The 16,564-nt window shown below is 44.5% G+C and overlaps 1 protein-coding gene across 15 annotated transcripts in view; it reads left to right on the forward strand.

The window, feature by feature from the left end:
* mical3 (microtubule associated monooxygenase, calponin and LIM domain containing 3) overlaps nucleotides 1-16,564 on the forward strand; it is a 203,319-nt gene that overhangs the window by 152,026 nt on the left and 34,729 nt on the right. For 14 of the 15 annotated variants that reach the window (XM_033037780.1, XM_033037784.1, XM_033037782.1 and 11 more), the window contains 4 exons: nucleotides 2,723-2,785; nucleotides 4,205-4,267; nucleotides 10,595-10,702; nucleotides 15,844-15,932. In XM_033037780.1, the coding sequence (XP_032893671.1) occupies nucleotides 2,723-2,785; nucleotides 4,205-4,267; nucleotides 10,595-10,702; nucleotides 15,844-15,932 (323 nt within the window). The remainder of the gene's footprint in view (nucleotides 1-2,722; nucleotides 2,786-4,204; nucleotides 4,268-10,594; nucleotides 10,703-15,843; nucleotides 15,933-16,564) is intronic. The other variant, XM_033037783.1, reaches the window with a different exon arrangement.

Consider the following 16,564-nt stretch of genomic DNA (forward strand, 5'->3'; position numbering starts at 1 on the left):
TGTGCCGTGTAGATAGTGGAAAGGTTTGTGATGCCATGGGTGAGTCTCCTGCCACAAGACTCCCAGCCTCTGACCTTCCCTTGCAACCACGGTATTTATGTGGCTGTCCCAGCTGAGGTTCTGGTCCTGGTGACTCCCAGTTGAATATCAACAGTGGGTTTCTGGAAATTGAACTTTGCTTAGAAAGTTGTGATACAAATGCTATTTGATGCTTACCAACCCATGCCTGAATGTTGTCTAGGACTTGCTGCACACAGGTGTGTTCTGCCTCATTTGTTGTGGAGTTTCAAATAGAACATTGTTCAATCATCAGCAAACACCCCATGTAACGGAAGTAAAGTAACTGAACGTCCTGTATTTTTGTCTGCAACTCAAATGATGGACCCTTATGAAACTGGTGGATGATATACAGTAACTTCATCCCATGGAGGGGTTTGCATTGATTTCTGTTTTTGATCAGTGCTCCTTGATGCCATATGTGGTCAACTGCTCCTTTGATGGCAAGAGAATCACACTCACCTTACCTTTGGACCAAGTCGTTTAGTCTGAGTTTGAGCCTGGACTGTAAACCAAGCCAGGCAGTAATGAACAGGTCGTTGATAGTTTGATGGTACCATCAACTACACCTTGTTGATAAGTTCATAGGAGCAGAATTAGGCCATTCAGCCCATCAAGTCTACTCTGCCATTCAATCATTGCTGATCTACCTTCCCCCATTATCGTGGACACCCTGACTAATCAAGAGCAGAGAGTAGATGACCGGGAGTAGACTGATTGGAATGATCCTGCCTTCTGTGGTTGGACATACCTGGGCAATTCTCCATAGGCCTCATGTTGTGATGCCACTGGAACACAAGGCTTTGTCTCCACAGCTAAGGGTCTCACACCCTGTCGAGAGTTGATCTGATCTGTTTGTGGTTTAGTTCCTTTTAGTTTCACGAGTTAGCATGCAGTCAGATTGGTGCTTACCTTTGCTGGGTTGGGATTTTATATTTCCACCTTTGCTCAGTGACAATCCTGCATGTCCCTAATGTTCCCCTCACTAATTAATTTGCTGAGGATATATGGTAGGTGATAATCAGTAGGAGGTTTGGATTTAATCTGTAATGGGTTAATTTTGAAGTGTCCCTGTCCACTCATTCGTCACTGTTTGCCAAATGACACCACCTCTGTTAGGTCTACAGTGCAGATGGGACATAACCCAGAGACCAGGAGTCTGCCGCCGGCTAGTAGGTGTTGTTCTGTCATTGACTACATCAGGTGTAACGAGCTTGTGGGCCTGTTCTTCTTGTTCAGGCAGATTACCTCTGATATTCGAGGCATGGCACATTATCACAACTAGTAAGCTGCTGCCTCACAGTGTCAGAGATCTGGGTTCAGTCCTGACCTCAGATGCTGACTGTGGAGTGTGCACGTTCCCCGTGATTGCATGGGTACACACCTAGTGTGTAGATGAGGGGAGAATTGGTGGGAATCTGGAGAGAATGAAATAGGATTATCTTACGGTTAGAGTAGATGGGTAATTGATGGTTAATGCGAACTCAGTGGGCCAAATACCCTATTTCCGTGCAATATGACTATAACTCCCGCCACCTACAGCCAGTCTGAAGAACGATCCCAATCCAAATCATCACATCCATTTCCTCCAGAGATGCTGCACAGTGGCACAGCGGTAGAGTTGCTGCTTTACAGCACCAGATCCAGGTTTGATCCTGACTATGGGTGCTGTCTGTACGGAGTTTGTACTTTCCTCCTGTGACGGGTTTTCTTCGAGTTCTTCGGTTTGCTCCCACACTCCAAAGACGTACAGGTTTGTAGGTTAATTGGCTTGGTATAAATGTAAATTGTCCCTAGTATGTGTAGGATAGTGTTAATGTGCGGGAATCGCTGGTCGGTGCGGATTCAGTGGGCCGAAGAGCCTGTTTCTGTGCTGTATCACTAAACTAAATTTTTTTTAAAGCTGCCTGACCTGCTGAGATACTCTAGCATGTTGTGTCTACCCTAACCAATGACATTAGTCTCCGAAACCATGTCCCCTCATATCCCACAAAGTGAAGCTCACACATTGAACTCGTTAATGAGAAGGGAGTGTTGAATAACATTAGATATTGACAATCCCTGTGGGTTAACTAAAGATATCGGGAGTGTGAATGTGTTAAATAGAATTGGATATGGCTGGCCTGTTCACTGTCGCTGCTGGTTATGCATCTTTACACAGCTGCTGCTGGTTCTGGCATTGTGCGCCTGTTCTCTGATGCTAGTTTCTGCATTCTGCGCTTGATCCTTGTTGGTCTAGTATTGTACGCCTGTCCCTGTTGATGCTAGTCGTGGCATTTTCTACCTGTTGCCTGGAGCTTGTTTCACCTGTGCACTGTAGCGACTGTGTTCTGGTATTGACGCCTGCTCCCGTTTGACACTGGTTTCAGGTGTTGCGTGCCTGTAATTTGGTGCTAATGTATGGCAGTGTGCACCAGTTCACAGTCGGTGCTGCTGTAGGCACTGCGCGCCTGTTCACTATTGCCATTGTGTTATTTGCTGCTGGTTTCTGGCATTGTGTGCCTGTCGCCCACTGGTGTTGTTTTGGGCGTTCAGTTCCCTACATTGGTTTAGATATGTTTAGTATAGATTGCGCATGTTTGAGAGGTGACAATCCTTTCCTCACATCAGCTGACATATCTTTCAATTCGTCTGTTCACTAGCTTTTATTTTTTCCCAAATATAGCCTCTGATGTTCCCCCATTTCGGAATGAAGCAGTTCGAGCATGGTTGGACACCCTGTCTGGAGGTAGTTTTGTTTTGTTAAAGACAGCCTGGCCATTACGCTGCTTTCCTTCTGCTCTCCCTCTCTTTTGGGGCATCAGTGTCAGAGTGAACAACGCCAATGGCACAGGGATGAGGGGTTGTGGCCCAGGGGATGGGAGGTTGGGACAGAGAGTGTAGGCTCAGGGAGGGGAGGGCGGGGTAAAGTGTGTGGGCCCAGGGGGTAACAGTGCAGAAAGTGTCAGCTATCCCTGTGGAGAGGAAGCCAGGTGTAAATACATTGGCCTCGGGGAGGGTGTATCAGTCCTGGTGAGTCACAAGGAAGAGCTGTTACAAATTAAAGGCAGGAAGCATACAGGGATAGATAATGCTACATCGCATGTTGATTCCTCGATCAGAGTAAAATGAAAGGGATGAGAGTGGAATTAAAGTGGGATTGGTGCTAAATATTGCAGGGATGGGAATTGAATGGGAGACGGGTCGGGGGGCTGATGGTGAGAATAGTTCCTGACTGGTTGGGCGTGACAGTGGTGCAGCTGGTAGAGCTGCTGCCTCACAGCTCCAGCAACCTGGGTTCAATCCTGACCTCGGGTCCTGTCTGTTTACACGTCCTCCATCTGGCCATGTGGATTGCCTCCGGGTGCTCTGGTTTTCTCCCACGTTACAAAGACTTGCGGATCAGCCAGTTAACTGGCTGCTTCAATTACCTCTCTTGTTGGTAGAGAATCGGGGAAAGTAGTTGGGGACGGAGGAGAGTGTTCTTCACAGGGGTAGTAAGTGTGGGAATTAGATCAATAGGCTTCTAGCATAGAGTTGATGGGCTGAATGGCCCATATTACAAGGAAGTATGTGATGGTCAGATTTGTAAAGAATGAGTTGGAAATGGAATTATAAATCCTGGATGAAGAACCAATATCACAACATCTGATTACAGAAGCTGCAAGATGCCTCTACGTTCTTTCTTTATATTTAAAATATCTCATTCTTGTTTTCTTGTTTTCAACTCTCCTTGGCCTCATCCTGCAGTATCTGCAAATCCTCCTTGTCCCTGTAACTCTAAGGAAGCTGCGCTGCTCAATTCCTGCCTTTTGCACTCTCGCCATATTAATCACCGCCTCTGAATGCTGTGCTTCAACTATCTGGCTCCGATGCTCAGAAACTCATCTCCTGAATCACTCCACCTCTTGTCATCAGGACGTTACTTCAAACCGACCTCCCATCTTGTTTGTTTGTGTAATGTTTAATTGTGTAATGTTTCTGTGGCTCTGTGGTAAATTTTATTTGATGACATGCCCTTGGAGTTAATGGTGACTTCAAATTAAAAAAAATAAACAAGTGATTTTTAGCTGATAAATGCATCCCATTAGAAATCTGAGCTGTTGCTTGAGGCTGCTCTGGGACTTTATGGTTCTTTAATTATTTCACTTTCTCCATTGCATTCCAGAAAAGCAGATGAAGGAGGAGTTGAGCCCAGATGAGGAGGAGGGCAGTTCATCATTGGAGGATGGTATGCTAAATCTCACTTGGTAGCAATGTTACAAAATTTTGAGATTTTAAAAATCAAGTCTGTAATTTATCCCATCAGATAAAGCATAAAAATAAGTTTAATTTGACACCTAATTCACTTTCATATCTCAAGTATTTAAAAAGTTATGGCCATTTTCATACTCGGAAATGAGCATCTTGTTCCCTATTGATTTTCTATGGACATAACAAAAAAGTTGTGATCGTGAACAGTCAAAAGCCCATAACTTTCTTAAAAATTAAGAGAACTGAATGAAATTTTCAGTTATCATAGATTGAAGCATTCTGAAACAAATATAAAATAATCTTACTTGGATGACCTGAAATTAAAGCATATAATTAGTTAGTTACCTAATTGTAGTTAATTTCAGACTTCAATTACTAGATCTAAACATCTATCCATTTCTTAATAAATGATTAACATTTTTAAATAGCCTAAATGTCCAAATAATATTCACAAATAATTCACAATAAAACATGATTTTTAAATCTCATTTTACATTAATTTATAGGCCAAATGGAAGGAATTTAGTGTTAAATTGCTGTAAATAAATGCCCATTTAAATCAGCTTTCTAGTGGGTTCCTGTGGAACGCGCTGGTTTAGAACGTTCACATTGCGGTAGATTTGTGCCCTCAAATGCCGAGAAAAATACTGCGCGATATAATGGGCCCAAATTGAGCTACTCGCAATATTAAATTTTGTATAAAAGGATCTTTAGAAGCCCTTTTGAATGTAAAAATATACAGCCTACCTTCTGCTATTTTCTTTATGAGACCCTGCGGTTGCTGACGGTCGCGGGTTTAAAGATTGATTTTTAAACTACTATAACTATTATTCAAGGCCTTTAAACCTAATAATAGCTTTTGCGACGGGGTCTATCAGCGATTTTTCGTTAATAATTAACTAGGCTGAACATTTTCGATTGGAACAGCTTAGAGAAAATCGCGTTTTAAACCCGCCCCCTCTAAACGGCGCCAAAATCGCGCACAACCTCAGCGGCAGATATTCAGCGACGCTTCAGGTAGGCTTTGCAACATACCCCAGCTATTTACAATATATATTAATGATCTGGATGAGGGAATTGAAGGCAATATCTCCAAGTTTGCGGATGACACTAAGCTGGGGAGCAGTGTTAGCTGTGAGGAGGATGCTAGGAGACTGCAAGGTGACTTGGATAGGCTGGGTGAGTGGGCAAATGTTTGGCAGATGCAGTATAATGTGGATAAATGTGAGGTTATCCATTTTGGTGGCAAAAACATGAAAGCAGACTATTATCTAAATGGTGGCCGACTAGGAAAAGGGGAGATGCAGCGAGACCTGGGTGTCATGGTACACCAGTCATTGAAAGTGGGCATGCAGGTGCAGCAGGCAGTGAAGAAAGCGAATGGTATGTTAGCTTTCATAGCAAAAGGATTTGAGTATAGGAGCAGGGAGGTTCTACTGCAGTTGTACAGGGTCTTGGTGAGACCACACCTGGAGTATTGCGTACAGTTTTGGTCTCCAAATCTGAGGAAGGACATTATTGCCATAGAGGGAGTGCAGAGAAGGTTCACCAGACTGATTCCTGGGATGTCAGGACTGTCTTATGAAGAAAGACTGGATAGACTTGGTTTATACTCTCTAGAATTTAGGAGATTGAGAGGGGATCTTATAGAAACTTACAAAATTCTTAAGGGGTTGGACAGGCTAGATGCAGGAAGATTGCTCCCGATGTTGGGGAAGTCCAGGACAAGGGGTCACAGCTTAAGGATAAGGGGGAAATCCTTTAAAACCGAGATGAGGAGAACTTTTTTCACACAGAGAGTAGTGAATCTCTGGAACTCCCTGCCACAGAAGGTAGTCGAGGCCAGTTCATTGGCTATATTTAAGAGGGAGTTAGATGTGGCCCTTGTGGCTAAGGGGATCAGAGGGTATGGAGAGAAGACAGGTACGGGATACTGAGTTGGATGATCAGCCATGATCATATTGAATGGCGGTGCAGGCTCGAAGGGCCGAATGGCCTACTCCTGCACCTAATTTCTATGTTTCTATGTTTCTATACCTACACTTGGTATAGAGTCTGGAGCTCTGATACACTCAAAGCATCTAACAGCCTCTATAAACACCACTACTGTATCTACCTCAACCACCACTTCTGACAATGCGTTCCAGACCCCTAATACCCTCTGAGGGAAAAAAAAACTTGCACCACACATCTCCATCATTGGGAAAAGCATGTGCCTTCCCGTTAGCCCGCAATTCAATATCAACAGCATGGAAACAGCCCTCAGGCCCAATTCATCCATTCCAACCAAGAGGCCCATCTACACTTGTCCATTTGCGAGTGTTTGACCCATATCCACTGAACCTTTCCTATCCATGTATCTATCCAAATGTCCCTTAAATCTTGTTATTGTTAGTTTGAATCTAAAAGCGACATTCCATTTTGATCTATTGCTCCTTTCTCTTTTTCTCCACTATATCTTTATTTTCAATTCTCTCTTGAAGACCATGATGAAAGTTCCCATTTCCTCATCTGCAGGCAGTATATTCCAGATCCTAATCAAATATTGCATGACATTTCTGCTTTGTGTCACTCTTAATTTTACCCCCTTTTATTTCATACAGGTCCTCTACACCTCGGTCTTGTTTTCCTTATGAACCACTTTCTCAACTTGACCTGTCACGTTCAATGGTCCCTTGGCTCCTGCATCCCTTTTAGAACAATATTGCCTCCGCTCATCATCCCCAACAAAGCACATCACCTCACATTTTTCTGCATTAAACTTTATCCTCCACACCTTTGCCATTCCATATCCTATATATCCGATTCCATATATCTGTACATCCTGCTGCAATTTATCACTATCCTTTTGGCAGGTCACAACTTCAGCTGGCAAGTTTTATATTACCTTCAAATTTAGAAAGTGTGGCTTGCACCAAATCATTGAATTAGATCAAAGAACTTGATGGACCTAACGATGGTCACAGGGGAAAACCACTATTCATCTCCGCAGGTACTTCTCCTGTAACCACAGGAGTGTAACACCTGTCCCTGCACCCCCTCCCTCACATCTTTTGAGGGACCCCAGCAAGTCTTCCAGGTGAGATAGAGGTTCACATGCACCTTCTCTTTGGTGTTGCTGATGTGGCCTCCTTAACATCAGCGAGACCATGGATAGATCAGGCCACCATTGCGCTGGGTCTGTTTGACCTGTTTGTCCTCAGCTTCCTCAACTGCCAGAGTGAGGCTACATGCAAAATATAGGAAGAGCACGTCCTATTCCGTTTGGTTAGCTTGCAACCCAAAAGGGTATGAGCTCACACACACACACACACACACACACACAGGTTGGGACAGAGAGTGTAGGCTCAGGGAGGGGAGGGCGGGGTAAAGTGTGTGGGCCCAGGGGGTAACAGTGCAGAAAGTGTTACACACACACACACACACACACACACACACACACACACACACACACACACACACACACACACACACACACACACACACACACACACACACACACACACACACACACACACACACACTAAGAAAAAGAAAAGTTGGCTCCCAAACCGAGACATTACTTTCCATGTCCTCCACATATGTTGCCTTACCTCCTGAGTCACTCCGCCACTTTGTGCTTTGTCTTGAAGAATCCAACATTTGCATCTTCTTGTGTCTATTGACCATCCTCGGCTCTGACAAACAACCATTCACCTCTACTGCCCGTTACTTTGCCAACTTTGTATCCATGATATTGTTCCTTTCATACACCATGCCCCTCACTTTTTCTAATACACCAGGGGTACCTCATCAAAAGCTTATTGCACACCCTATCAACTCCATTATCTTTACCAAAAGGCTCTTCTAAATTGGTTAAACATGATTTCACCTCACAAATCCCTGCTGACTCAGTTCAGTTCATACTTTAACTCTGGGAGACTGCGAAACCTGCTCCAGATCAGTGATCTGTGATTTCTCACTAACAAGTTCAATGGATTGTAGTTGTGAACTTGCCGTTTCTCCCCTTTTTGAACAATGGAGACATTTACTACTCTCTGTACCGTAAAGGGCCTGTCCCACGAGCATGCGACCTGCATGCGGCAAGCGCGACCAAACCGGAAGTGAGGGCCGCGCGGAGGTCGAATGACTGACGTGAAGTTCGAGCAAAGTCCGTGGGAACTTCGCGCGTAACGTACGGCGTCGAGACGCTTCGCACGCCCGTCAAGGCGGTGCGTACGGTGTCGAGGCGGCTGCGGGGCGGCAGGCCGTTGCCGCGCGGAATTTTTGAGCATGGTCAGTTTTTCGGAGCCCCGCGCGATGTCGGGACCAGCTCTGCACAACTCCATACGGCTCCGGCGATCGAAGTGAGACCGGCCCCGCGAGGCCGTACGGCTCAAGCGACCACGTCAGGTCGCGCTTGCCGCATGGAGTCGCATGCTCGTGGGACAGGCCCTTCACACCACCACATTAGCCAAAGAACACCGGAAGATCACATTCAGTGGCTCTGTGACTTCCTCCTTGCTTCCCTCAGAATCCCCGGGTACATGCCCTCTCGTCTTGATGACTTAACAATCGCACATTCATCCAACGTTTCTAATGCTTCCGTGCTATAAATCTTAAATATATCCAGTGTCTCACCTATCCTCTCCTTCACCGCATGTGACGACAAATACAAAATACCCATTTAGTGCTTTAACACCCTGTCGGTATCTTTTAACATTCCCATTTTTAACGTTAATATACAACACTGCATATGTACTACCCCTTTTTACTATTTATATGCCTAATGAACACTTCTGGATTCCCCTTTACACGTTGACAGCTGATCTGTTCTCACACACTCTCTGCTTCTCATTTTAATTTTCACTTCCTCTATCATTCCTCTGTATTCAGCCTGATTCTCGCTGATATTTACAACCCTGGGCTTGTCATACGGGGCCCCTTTTGCTACATCCAGCTCTGTTATTCTCTATCATCCAGAGAACTGTGAATTTGCTTGTTCTTCCATCACCCCTTTCAAATTTGCCTCAACCATATCCAAACCATCTCTTACCTCTGAATTGTAAACCCGATTATAGATTAAACTACATCTCTCTCTAACATTGTTTTGAAATCCATCATCTCATCGTCACACTTTCCCAGTGACCCCTCCAAAGCAAGACTATTAATTAACCCTACATGAGGATTAAGCATTGCACCGAGGTTGGGCTTGGACATGGAGAAGAGCCATCAGAATGAGCTGCATCCACTTCATCAAAGCTACAGGACAGACTTCAGCCTGTTGGCAACTAGTTGGAGATGACCTTTTCCCTTCTAATGGTTCACTAATGGCTCTAATCAGTTTAATAACCTAAATAGCCATATTCATCTATAAATTGACCTTGAGCCTTTCACCAGCATCTGCAGTTCTTTTCTACATACCCTGAATCTTGAAGGCTGGGATTGAGGGGATTGAGCTACAGCCTCACAACCCTCTGTAGCGAGGTGTTTCTAAATATCTTACACTTAACCTTCTATCCATGGTCTCTTATTCTTGCCTCCAACAAAGTAATGCAAGTCTGTACCCATGGTGTCAGACAAGGCCCAGTGGGGTGGGAGGTTAGCAGTTTGCTCGTGAGATTTGGGCACGTAATCCAGGCTGAAGCTCCCAATGCAGTATTGGATGTAGCCCATCATGTAAAACCTGCCCCCCACCCCCACCCCAGCCAGTGTGATCAGGCACCATTTACACCATGGTCTTTTTTTTACTTTTTCCCTCTCATGTCAGGCAGAAGGTACAAAATTTAAAGCATGAGAGAGGGGAGAGAAGGAGTGGAGACACTTTTAAGAAGCCAGACAACTTTTAATAAAGTTTAGCGGGCATTTAACATTATCGGTCGGTTTACTTACCTTTTCTTTCCTCAATGAGCTTTACCTTCGATTAGCTTTGATTGCCTTCGATTACCTATGATAACATTACAACCTACTTTGACCTACCTCGACTAAACCTACGAGTAAAAAAATATTGATTTTTTCCATGGCAACCATTTTTTACTCGCGGGCATTTTTCAGCATGTTGAAAACAAACGCCGCGACCTAGTTGAGGCCTCGAGTACGCGGGGACTACTCTCGAGCATGAAGGAGAGTTACAAAGACCTCCTTGGACCTCGTGTCGACCATGCTGCGAGTATGAGTCGAGGGCAAACTCTTCTAAACTCGCCAATTAGGTCGCCGCAGTGGGACAGGCCCTTTAATCTAAACTCTCTACATTCTGTGCCCAGATCCTAGATTCTGCTTTCTCCCCACTGATCTCAAGGCTCCTGTTTGATCTTTCTGTTGACAGATATTGCATCTGATGCAGAAGCAGAGAACCGGTTGGTCTCATACACACACGAGCTGGAGCAATTAGTGCGAGAAAAGGAAGAGGCTTGTGGTGAGGTTGGATCTCCAGGTAAATGTCCCACAACTCTCTACTTAAGTCATTGTTATTGATGAAATATGTTCACATATGCATAGTTATGGGATCGAGTACAGAGGGATCTTGTGATCCGAATCCATAACTCCCTGAGAGTGACAACACAGGTAGGATTGGAAGCTAGAAAATAAACCATGACAAATCGGGGCCAGCAAGAGATGACCTCTGACACGGAGGTTCCCTGGTAGGCCGATTGTTGGCTAGAGATGATGTGAGCCCATGAGCGATACATTGTTACGAACTGTGGAACTTTTATTGGGGGGTTAGGCATTTGTAGAAGTTCCCTAAAATTAGACAATTCACTATTTTTGCCATCGGGTTGTAAGCAACGCAAGCTAACTATGAGATACTGTTCTTCCAATTTGCTTGGGCCCTCTCTCTGGCAGTGGAGGGGGGCCCGGACAGAAAGATCATAATTGGGAATGGGAAGGGGAGTTAAAGTGGGAGTCAGAAACCAGAAGATCCAGTAGGCCTTAGCGCACCGAGCGTAAGTGTTCAGCAAAACGGTCGCCAGGTCTGCGATTTGTCTCGCCAATGTACAGGAGCCACATCGTGAAAACTGGATGCAGTAGATGAGATTATTCCAGCATTTTGTGTCTATCTCTGGTGATCAACATGAATCGGAGTCTGCTGAGCCTTGAACCACCTGCCAAGGTTGCAAATGATGTAAGATTTTGGCAGGAAGAAATGACAAAACATTTGAGTTTCCAGTTAAAGGAAGATGAGTATCATCCATTACTGGAAGTGTCCAATAAAATACTTTGGGTACGGAAAGAGTAGGGGGAAGACGGTTAAGGTATAATTTAGGTGTCGTCGGAACTGATGCCTATGTGCTGGCATGGAGTTACATCATTGCCCCTGACAGATTTCAACCTGCTCCTCTGGATGTTTCAACCAAACCCCACCAAGAACCTGTACACAAATCGCATCAAGCTCCCTCAGAGATCTCAACAAAATTCCTCTGGCACTGAAAGAATTGTTACAGCACACGAGGAAGCATTTTGCCAATTGAGTCCTTGCCAGGTTCTGATAAAGCAATTCCATTCCCCTGTGGTGCCAGCATTCCTCACCCAAATCTTGACCCAATTGTTAATGGTGTGAGGAAAAAGTAATGGACTGTATAAAAGATGGTTCGATCAGATTAGTATGTTGAGAAGCCAATGAGTTTTGTTTAGTTTAGTTTAGAGATACACAACAGAAACAGACCCTTCGGCCTACCAAGTCCGCACCGACCAGTGATCCCCGCACACTAACACTATCCTACACACACTAGGAACAATTTACATTTCTACCAAACCAATTAGCCGACAAACCTGTAATTCTTTAGAGTGGGAGGAAACCCATGCAGGTCACGGGGAGAGCGTACAAACTCATACAGACAGCACCCATAGTCAGGATTGAACCCGGGTCTCTGGCGCTGTAAGGCAACAACTCTACCGCTGCGTAACTGTGCCACCCTTGAGGGAACAAGATATTTTAGATCTAGTGTGTTGTGCAATGAGAAAGGATTCATTGACGATCTGGTGGTCAAAGACGCGTTCGTGTGGGAAATTAAATTTTATATAAAGATTGACTATTATATAGTTTAATCTGAAACCAGATAGTTAAAGCTGAACAAAGCAAAATATTGATTAATGAGGTGTGACTTGTCCTCGGTAGATTGGAGAACTAGGTTAAAAGGTGTGACCTACAATGAATAACTTTTAAAGAATTAATACATAGTTTACAAGAATCCATATCCATTTGCAGACAAAAAATGTATTAAGAAATATTATCCATACATGGTTACCAAGGGAGGTTAATGATAGCATTGGATCAAAGAAAAAGTTTTATAGTGTTGCCAAGAAAAGCAATGATTTTGAAAAAAATTCAATTCAGCACAGAAATAGTCTAGGCTGAAAGCCAGAAACAGCCTGTTGAAGCATCAGTGGATACAGTGTGTAAAAAAGGAACTAACTAGCTAGAAAAAGATCATGTGGTTCCCTTAAAGGCTGAGACAGAAGGAATTATGGCAAGGTGACAGAGAAATTAAATAACTTTTTTGTGTCTATCCTTATGGAAAACAACATTACAAAATCTCCCACAAATGGTGGGGAAATTACAGATCTGTAATCAAATAAATCAATATTCATAAAAAAGTAATATCGAAGAGGTGATAAATCGCCAGCACCTGATGATCTACATCCTACGGTTTTGAAGAGGTGTCAATTAAAGCATCCACATGATTATCATAAAGGTGGGTGGCATTGTAGATAACGAAGATGGTTGTCAAAACTTGCTGCGGGATCTTGATCATTGGCCTGGTGGTCTGAGGATGGTTGATAGAGTCTAATACAGATAAGTGTGAGGTCTTGCATTTTGGGAAGTCTAACCTACACAGTGGATGGCAGGGCTCTGGGGAGTGTTGTAGAGCTGTGTGATCTAGGAGGGCAGATACATAGATGCAGATGCAGAGTATTGAATGTAGAATTTGGGAGGCTGTGTTACAGTTGTACAAGACATTGGTGAGGCCACATTTAGAGAGTTGTGTTCGGTTATGGTCATCCTATTATTGGAAAGATGTTATTAAGTTGGAAAGCATGCAAAGATCTACGAGGATTTGCGTTTAATTTATTGTCACATGCTAACCATCAATGGATAGACTAGACATGATTACAATCAAGCCCTCCACAGTGTACAGATACATGATAAAGGGATTAACATTTAGTGCAAGATAAAGTCCAGTAAAGTCCGATTAAAGATAGTCTGAAGGTTTCCAATGAGGAAGATAATAGCTCGGGGCCGCTCGCTGGTTGTTGATAGGATGGTTCAGTTGCCTGATAACAGCTGGGAAGAACCTGTCCCTGAATCTGGAGATAGGTGTTTTCATACCTCTGTACCTCTTGTCTAATGGGAGAGGGGATAGAGAGGGACTGGGGTGAGACTCATCCTTGATTACGCTGGTGACCTTGCCGGGACAGCGTGAAGTGTAGATGGAGTCAATGCATGGGAGGTTGGTTTGTGTGATGACCTGGGCTGTGTCCACAATTCTCTGCAATTTCTTGTGGTCCCCAACCATGCTATGATGCATCTTGATATAATGCTTTCTACGCACATCTATAAAATTGGCGAGGATTGTTGGGGACATGACGAACTTCCTAGCCCTTGTAAGGAAGTCGTGGTTTGGTGTAGTTTCTTGGCTGGTCCAAGACAAGTTGCTAGTGATATTTACTCCAAGGAACTCGAAGCTTTCAACCATCTCTACTTGGCACCTTCAATATATACCAGGATATGTGTACCACTTTGCATCCTGAAGTCAATCACTATCTCCCTTGTCTTGCTGACATTGAGAGAAAGGTTGTTGTCCTGACGCAAGATTCCACAAGGTTCTGAATCTCCTTCCTGTCCTCTGTCTCGTCATTATTTGATATAAGGCCCACTACGGTGATGTCCGCATATTTGTAAATTGAATTTGGTTTGTACTTGGTGAGTACAAGAATTATTGTCGAGGATAATTTGTCCCCTATCCTCACTGATTATGGTCTGTTGCCAGGACTCGAGGGCCTGGGCTGTAGCCAGATGTTGAGCAGACTAGGACTTTATTCCTTGGAGCGCAGGAGGATGAGGGGTGATCTTATAGATCATGAGAGGAGCAGATAGGATATATCCACAGAGTTCTTTACCCAGAGTCAGGGAATCAAGAACCAGAGGTCATAGGTTTAAGTTCAGAGGGGAAAGAAATTATAGGAACCTGAGGTGCAGCTTTTACTTGAAGGTTGGAAGTTATATGGGATGAGCTGCCAGAAGAGGTAGTTGATAGGTAGATACTATCATAACGTTTAAAAAACATTTGGACAGGTACATGGATAGGAAAGATTTAGAAGGATATGGGCCAAACATAGGCAAGTGGGACGTGTAGATGAAGCATGTTGGTCGGCATGGGCAAGTTCGGCTGGAAGGAGTGTTTCCACACTGTATAACTCTATGTCAGGGAACTGCAGCTGCTGGAATCTTGCATAGAACACAAGTGCCGGAGTAACTGAGTGGGTCAGGCAGCATCTCTGGAGGACATGGATAGGCAATGTTACTGGTTAGGACCATTCTTCTGACTCGACCCCAAACTTCTCCTATCCATACCCTCCAAGCTACTGCCTGACCCGCTGAATTATTCCAACACTCAAGGAAAAGATTGATGGTTTGTTGCAGGAAGATTTGCGTAATAGAGGCATCCTGCTCCAATTATGCGCAGCCCTGCAGAGACACCATGCAGAATGTTGTGTAGCATTGTAACTCCCAAAGGGGGCTGCAAATGCTCGCTCACTCAATATATGCAGGACAATTATTTTTAAATCGTAAGGAATCAAGGGATATGGAGTGAATGTGGGAATTGGCATTTGGGTAAAATAATTAGCCAGGACCTTGCTGAAGGAGGCCACATCGGGAACACTGGACGCAGTAGATGAGGATAGGCGAGGTGCACAAGAACTTCTGTCTCACCTGGAAGGACTGCTTGGGTCCCTAGATTGAGGTGAAGGAGGAGGTATCTGTCTCTTTGACGCCCCTCAAACTCAATTTGTCACATTCCCTCCTCTCCCGTTGTTCTTTCAGCTGCTTAATTATGATTCATAATATTTAAATTCACTCTGCTGATGCTGACTGACTCGGTGTGTATTTCCAGTTTTTGCAGTTTTTAGAGTCATATAAAGTCATACAGCATCTCCGGGTCACTAGTGCAATGAGGCATTGGCTCTACGGGCTGGGCCACTAGGCCTCACTGTGTCCATTGTAATTATCTGCTTCTCACCCGCCTTCCTTCCCCCTCTCCCTCTAACTGTCAATATCTCTCGCCTTTGCCTGCTCTTTCTTGTACCTTTGCAATTCCTGTCCCTTCTTCACCTTTCACCACATTCTCTGTTCACCATCTCTGCCATTTTCTATTTCTTTCCTGTCTCTCAATCTGCACACCTTGACTGCAAGTTAAAACTGAGCAAGTGACTGCAGATGGATTTTAAAAGGAAGTAGGAGAGGTACATCAACTGGCAAAAGACAAGAATTTAAAACGGGACAAGGTGCAGCAAATAGACAATAATGTGCGGTTTCTGCATTTTTCTAAACTAATGTCTGTCTGATATGTTTAGATGGATCCATACCAACACACCAAGTGCTTTCAGAGAACAGAGCAGATCTTCAGGTACCTTCTGTCAACTCGAGGAGAGAACAACCAGAGGTACAGTAAACGCGCTTGTGGTGCTTTGGGTGAAATGTCTTGGAATGGAGCTCTGCGTAATGTGGGTGATCTCGCCAGGTGGGGGTTTGTGGAAGATTGGGAGAGTTTTGGGTATATTGATAATGTGGCCAGGGATGAGGCTTTGGGAGATCTAGTTAGGTGTGGGTCACTGCGGTTCTGGTTAGGTGTGGGTCACTGCGGTTCTGGTTAGGTGTGGATCTCTGGGGGTCTAGTTAGGTGTAGGGATCTGGGGGTCAAGTTAGGTATGGGATCTGGGGGTCTGGTTAGGTACGGGTCACTGGGGTTATGGTTAGGTTTGGTGATCTGGAATGATTCTTCTGGCTTCCATAACATGTCTGCTGTACATGGAGTTGACTTGGAAGATGCTCCAAATAGCCCTCAGTGACTCCACAACTCAACATCATTGCAGTCAGAAAGATAGGTTTACCCTTACTGTGGACTTGCTGAGGGCGCAGCATATGCATTCGAGCCTGTGTCCAACAGGGTGAAGAGAGGCGCTCCGTGTCAGACCGTGGCTGCAGTAAACTTGCCGCCTTCCCTGTTGTACACTCAGGAAACGCGGGCCACTTCGGGGCAATTTCTGGCCACGCGTCTGTGCATTCATAACTAGT

This window comes from Amblyraja radiata, chromosome 19 (assembly GCF_010909765.2).
Source record: "Amblyraja radiata isolate CabotCenter1 chromosome 19, sAmbRad1.1.pri, whole genome shotgun sequence".
Lineage (NCBI taxonomy): Eukaryota > Metazoa > Chordata > Chondrichthyes > Rajiformes > Rajidae > Amblyraja > Amblyraja radiata.